This window comes from Camelina sativa, chromosome 5 (genome assembly GCF_000633955.1).
Source record: "Camelina sativa cultivar DH55 chromosome 5, Cs, whole genome shotgun sequence".
Lineage (NCBI taxonomy): Eukaryota > Viridiplantae > Streptophyta > Magnoliopsida > Brassicales > Brassicaceae > Camelina > Camelina sativa.
The window spans coordinates 2045944-2052629 of NC_025689.1; the positions used below are offsets into that span (position 1 = coordinate 2045944).

The 6686-nt window shown below is 38.5% G+C and overlaps 2 protein-coding genes across 5 annotated transcripts in view; both read left to right on the plus strand.

Moving 5' to 3' along the window:
* Positions 279 to 2076, plus strand: LOC104784946 (thiocyanate methyltransferase 1). 4 transcript variants are annotated; one of them, XM_010510056.2, is made up of 7 exons: positions 279 to 366; positions 758 to 849; positions 944 to 1044; positions 1119 to 1218; positions 1317 to 1363; positions 1484 to 1562; positions 1875 to 2076. In XM_010510056.2, exons 2-7 carry the CDS (start codon positions 781 to 783, stop codon positions 1911 to 1913), a joined length of 435 nt encoding a protein of 144 aa, XP_010508358.1. In that variant the 5' UTR covers positions 279 to 366; positions 758 to 780; the 3' UTR covers positions 1914 to 2076. The 4 variants fall into 4 exon arrangements, with proteins under 4 accessions (XP_010508358.1, XP_019100997.1, XP_010508359.1 ...); XM_019245452.1 differs by having other exon boundaries at positions 295 to 379; positions 763 to 849; XM_010510057.2 differs by having other exon boundaries at positions 300 to 379.
* Positions 4495 to 6686, plus strand: part of LOC104788780 (type I inositol polyphosphate 5-phosphatase 12-like) — a 7149-nt gene continuing 4957 nt past the window's right edge. The window contains exons 1-3 of the mRNA XM_019245163.1: positions 4495 to 5526; positions 5634 to 5886; positions 5991 to 6684. Of these exons, the coding sequence (XP_019100708.1) occupies positions 4566 to 5526; positions 5634 to 5886; positions 5991 to 6684 (1908 nt within the window). The 5' untranslated portion in view covers positions 4495 to 4565. The remainder of the gene's footprint in view (positions 5527 to 5633; positions 5887 to 5990; positions 6685 to 6686) is intronic.

A 6686-nucleotide genomic window follows, 5' to 3' on the forward strand; every position in this document is an offset into this window, starting at 1 on the left:
ATGCTTTCTGAACATAGAAAGTTCATGTGCAGAGTATACTGTTAGGTTTGACGAATTTTCTACTCAGAAATCAATTGGTTAATGATGATTAACTTATATTACTTGTATCATTCTACTGTAATTAACTATAGAACAGATAGTTATGGAAATTTTAAATTTTGGAAGGCAGAAAGGAAAAAAAAAACAATTAAAATAAGAGCACATATATAATGCAACTAATCGAAAATAAAAATAGGTGGATGGGAGAAATGTTGGGAAGAAGAGATAACACCATGGGACCAAGGAAGAGCCACACCTCTCATTGTACATCTTGTCGACACTTCCTCACTCCCTCTTGGCCGTGCTCTTGTCCCCGGCTGTGGTGGAGTCAGTCTTCTTCGTACCTCTCTCTCTCTTTCCATTTTGGTTTATATATATGGTTTGCAATTTTGAATTCGATTAGTAATAACAACTTCAAATCTTTGTGATCAAAAGGAAATCTAAATGGATTAGTATGATACGGTTCTGTACTCAACATCTTTATTTTTTTTTGGAATTTCATTTAAATTTCTTAAAAGAAGTTTAATTTGGTTTAGAATTTATTTATTTATTTTGTTTGTTCTTCAGTTTACTTCTTGATTTTTTAGATGAGCTTCTCTACTTAATAAGTTAATTTAGGTTGGGCCACTTTACTTATGTTTAGTCGCTTTAATGACCAACTCCGAAAATAAAATGCTTGTTATTGTAGCTAACGTTGCACATAAATCATGTTATGAAGAGTAGGGACACGACGTCGTTGCGATGGCAAGCCCTGAACGTTTTGTTGTTGGATTGGATATATCTGAAAGCGCCCTCACGAAAGCTAATGAGGTTAAAAAAATGGTTTCATTATCTCATCACTTTCTAACTACGTTTGTCTTTGGTCACTGAAATATTAATAATACTTTATGTTGATTACGTATAGACATACAGCTCCTCACCAAAGGCAAAGTACGTTTCGTTCGTGAAGGAAGATGTTTTCACTTGGCGTCCTAACGAATTATTCGACCTCATCTTCGATTATGTGTGAGTTTATCAACTATGGAAACATAATGTTAGCAGTAAATAATTAGAATCCAATTAACTAATGTAATTAACAGATTCTTCTGTGCCATTGAACCGGAGATGAGACCTGCATGGGCTAAATCCATGCATGAACTGCTAAAACCTGACGGCGAACTCATAACCCTCATGTATCCGGTAATAATTTTTAATTTATTTTTGTGCGAAATGTTCCATAATTCAATGATATATAATCATAGAATATATGGATTAACACTTTCATATTCAATTATTAGATTACCGACCACGTTGGTGGACCTCCCTACAAAGTTGATGTCTCTACGTACGTAATCAATCCCTCAGTTTGTCTTAAACGTATATTCATAGTTCTGAGTAATTGAATCAATACTTCAGAACTTAAGCAACAAAAATGGTAATTGTGTGTGTGTTTAATGTGGATCAGCTACGAAGATGTGTTGATTCCCGTAGGATTTAAATCAGTGTCTATCGAGGAGAATCCACACGCCATTCCTACTCGTAAGGTATAATAGAAGCACACTCATATTGCGCGTGATTACTTATATTTAACGTATATTATAATATCAAAGCATTAGTCTAAATCTTATGATTTTGGTGTATATATGTCTACATAACACAAATGCCATGAAATTCTGTACATTATAAAATGTCTACATACAGAGTAACCATTATAAGAAACGAGTACATGAACAATTAATATACTACTCAAACTTATTGCAATTTTATAATTGATTTTTTTTTTTCGTTACACAAAACAAAAATTTGTAAAACATAGTTGATCTTCTTTCGATCTGATGAATAAAAATTATGGACAGGGCAAAGAGAAGCTTGGGAGGTGGAAGAAGATCAATTGATCTCTAAGAGATAGATTTCACTGTTAGTAAGATATATGTAATCTTCTAATCTTTTAAGAATATAATGAGTATCTTCCTTTATTTACGCTATTTAAGTGTTGAATGTGATGATTATTGTTTGTAACAATAATGTTATGATTAAATAATAATCTCTTTTACTATACTTTGGGTATACTATATATAGAACCAAAAAGGAACTAAAAGTCATTACCCCTTTGCATGACTAGCACACAAGCAAAAACATTAAACTAGTCACCATCTCAAGAAATATCTAGATCGATTAGATACTTAAAAATACATAACATAAGATGGTGGGTTTCACATCAAACACTTGATGTGATCTTGTACTTTCATGCTCTCTTTTGCATTCTCTCTCATGTCTTTTGTTGACGTCTAACATTAAATAAAAAAATTCTAATGGCTGCAGGGGTTGAATGATTTTTGTGTAAACAAGTTCTGAAGATTTATGTAAGTAACTCAATGTATAGAGTTACTCTAAAAAGGTCCAACCAATTTCATGCAGTTAACCGTTTTGGCCTGTGAATACATTTCTTTCAATTCTGTCGCTTTTACAGCTTGTTGTTTTGCTTCTTCCTTGCTTGTAAAACATCAAGACAAGGCATTCTTAACTTAGTCTCAAGAAAGACCAAGATCGGTTAGATTCTTAAATACATAAGACATAATGGGACGACAAGATACTTAAAAATACATAAAACACATAATGGTGGGTGGCTTTCACACCAAAGACTTGACTTCAAGGGACATATGACCTGGAATTCCATCCATTGTTCTCCTTATGATAGCATTCCTTATGATAGGAATGCCGTCTTGAGGGCCACATGATGTGAAGGTAATATAGAAGATTGCATTCTCGGACTTGGTTTTCTTCTTAGAAAACACATCTGCTCTGGTTTGCACAATTACCTTTTTCAGGTGAAATGAACTTTCACCCAGTGATGAGAACTGCAACACAACATCAAGAAGAGATGTCATTATAAGCTACCTAGTACACAAATTCCTATCCTCTTTTCGTTGTCAAAGTCTGTGTTTTTTTTTTCTCACCGGGAAAGAATTGGTGCGCAACGAGAGTTCCAAGTAGAGAAGAAGCCAATCCTTTTCTTCTTCCAGCTCTGACTCTTTCAACTGCAAAAATCAAGTCAAAATGTGTTCTCTAGGCATGCTTCCTCTAAGAAGAAGAAGAAGAAGAAGAAGAAGAAGAAGAAGAAGAAGAAGAAGAAGAAGAAGAAGAAGAAGAAGAAGAAGAAGAAGAAGAAGAAGAAGAAGAAGAAGAAGAAGAAGAAGAAGAAGAAGAAGAAGAAGAAGAAGAAGAAGAAGAAGAAGAAGAAGAAGAAGAAGAAGAAGAAGAAGAAGAAGAAGAAGAAGAAGAAGAAGAAGAAGAAGAAGAAGAAGAAGAAGAAGAAGAAGAAGAAGAAGAAGAAGAAGAAGAAGAAGAAGAAGAAGAAGAAGAAGAAGAAGAAGAAGAAGAAGAAGAAGAAGAAGAAGAAGAAGAAGAAGAAGAAGAAGAAGAAGAAGAAGAAGAAGAAGAAGAAGAAGAAGAAGAAGAAGAAGAAGAAGAAGAAGAAGAAGAAGAAGAAGAAGAAGAAGAAGAAGAAGAAGAAGAAGAAGAAGAAGAAGAAGAAGAAGAAGAAGAAGAGTGCAAAAATTACCTTAACTGGCTCATCGTAGGGAAAGGAGGTATAAGGGGATTCATTATTGTCAAGGATAGGTGCATAGTCAGGAGGAGGAGGCCAGTTAACAGGAGAAGAAGGACAGTAGACAGGAGAAGAAGGACAGTAAGAAGGAGGAGAATTAGGCCAGTTAAAAGAAGGAGAAGGACAGTAATCAGGAGAAGGTGGTTCGTATGTTGATCGTGAAATGCAAGTTTCCACGTCAGAGGGCTCATCATCCAACAAATTCTTGTCAAGCTTAAAAGATTCAATAGCATCGGGGCGAAACAATCGGCTCTGTAACACCAACTGCCTCGATAGAGAGTAATCACCGTCGACGGTTGGTACAGGGATCGTATAGAAACTTTCCCCTTCCAGCCGCTGATGATATGGGGCTTGTTCGTTTGGCTGTCGTAGGTACCTGCGGCTGCGGCAGATGCAGATATGGTTGTTCGTTTACTTGCTGCAGGTACCTGCGGTAAACGCTGTGACCTGCATCTAATATTTTTAAACGTTGTTTCAATACAGCGGTTAAAAACATAAACGCAGCCGCAGCCGCTGCCGCAGCCGCAGCCGCCAGCGTCAACCAAACGAACAAGCCCATGGTTTTAAAGCATCATACATTCTTGGAAGATTATGAAAAAAACAACAAGAGGATTAGAGATATTCAATTACAATCTCCCACAGGACTCCAACCCTAGTTTATATAACCATCAACACATAATCAATCAGGAATTCAACCATATAAGTTAGAAGAAACCGACAATAAGTTATTGAGCTTTTATAAACTCTAAAAGCCCAATTCATCGGGTTAAAGACATTGGGCTTTTTCTCAACTCAAAAAGCCCAATTCATTGGGAGAAAACTTAAAACGAAGAAGAAGAAGAAATAATAAGGCAAGTGACAAGGAGAAAAAGAAGGAGACGCAGTGCAAAGAGAAATCAATCTCCCCAAGAAAAATGGAGGAGCAAAGTCTCTTGTCGCCATGTTTCTCCCGAACACTTCGCTCCATCTCTCTCTCTTCTCTTACATTTTCTTCACACCCTCATTTCTCTCATTGTCTTTCCTCCTCATTCCCCTTTCCGCCATGGATATCAACAACAACCACCATCACTCCGACAACGACAACGACGACGACGACGACGACGACGCTCTCTCCGCCATGAGCTCCGTTCCTCCTCCTCGAAAAATCCATTCTTATAGCCACCAGCTTCGTGCCACCGGTCAAAAAGGCCATCACCACCGTCAACGTCAGCACAGTCTCGACGATATCCCTAAAATCACTGAAATCATCTCTAGCTGCGGTATCTCCGGTGATTCTTCCGATGACGAGTTCTATCCTTACGCCGCCACCACAAATTCCTCATCTTTCCCTTTCACCGGAGGAGGAGGAGGTGATATAGGAGATTCCGATGATTACTTGATCACTCACCAGCCTGAGATCGGAGAAGATTTTCAACCGCTCCCTGAGTTTTTAGGATCTGGAGGCGGCGTTGGAATGTTCAAAGTACCGACGCGGTCTCCTTTGCACTCTGCGCGCCCTCCTTGTTTAGAGTTGAGACCACATCCGTTAAAAGAGACTCAGGTTGGGAGATTCTTGAGGAACATTGCTTGTACGGGGACGCAACTGTGGGCTGGACAAGAGAGTGGTGTTAGATTTTGGAACTTTGATGATGCCTTTGAGCCAGGTTGTGGTTTAAGTGATCGTGTACAGAGAGGTGATGAGGATGCTGCTCCGTTTCATGAGTCGGCTAGTACTTCACCCACCACGTGTTTGATGGTTGATAATGGGAATAGGCTTGTTTGGAGTGGTCACAAGGATGGAAAGATTCGTTCTTGGAATATGGATTATGAGGTTGATGATTGTGATGATTCTCCTTTTAAGGAAGGTCTCTCTTGGCAAGCTCACAAGGGTCCTGTCAATTCTGTTATCATGAGCTCTTATGGTAATATATATATATATATATATATCTACCTAAAAGTTCATATTTTTAGTCTTGTAGTTGTATTGAATTCAATCTGATGTCCATTGCTTGTTATTTGGAAATTTCAGGCGATTTGTGGTCATGTTCGGAAGGTGGTGTGATAAAGATATGGACTTGGGAATCTATGGAGAAATCACTTTCGCTTAGGTTGGAGGAGAAACATATGGCTGCTTTGTTGGTGGAAAGGTCAGGAATTGATCTTAGGGCTCAAGTTACTGTCAACGGAACTTGCAATATATCTTCCTCTGAAGTCAAGTGTTTGTTAGCTGATAATGTAAGATCTAAAATTTGGGCTGCTCAGCTTCAAACCTTCTCCTTATGGTGAGTATTGATTGATATTTTAAAGCTCCAAAATTTAATTGCAAGTTTTGATATTTTTGTGTCTTTTTTGGTGTGATATTCTAATGGCGTCAATATCGTTTCAGGGATGGTCGTACAAAAGAGCTACTGAAAGTGTTCAATACAGAAGGTCAGACTGAAAACAGGGTTGAAATGCCATCAGGACAGCAGGATCAACCTGCGGAAGATGAGACGAAGACGAAAATTGCATCCACTTCGAAAAAGGAAAAATCGCATGGATTCTTGCAACGCTCAAGGAATGCAATAATGGGAGCTGCAGATGCTGTTAGAAGGGTTGCAACAAGAGGAGGAGGGTCATGTGAAGATGCCAAGAGAACAGAAGCGATGGTTTTAGCCGGGGATGGCATGATTTGGACTGGATGCACAAATGGATTGCTTATACAATGGGACGGAAATGGAAACCGTTTACAATACTTTCGTCACCATCAGTGTGCTGTTTTGTGTTTCTGCACTTTTGGGGAAAGAATATACATTGGTTATGTTAGTGGTCACATCCAGATTATTGATCTTGAAGGCAATCTAATCGCGGGATGGGTTGGACATAATAACGCAGTGATAAAGATGGCATCAGCTGATGGCTACATTTTCAGCTTAGCCACTCACGGTGGTATACGTGGATGGCATGTGATTTCTCCTGGGCCTCTTGACGGGATTATAAGGTCGGAATTGGCTGAGAAAGAACGGACATATGCACAGACGGACAGTGTTAGGATTCTGATTGGTTCATGGAATGTTGGCCAGGGAAAAGCTTCTCATGACGC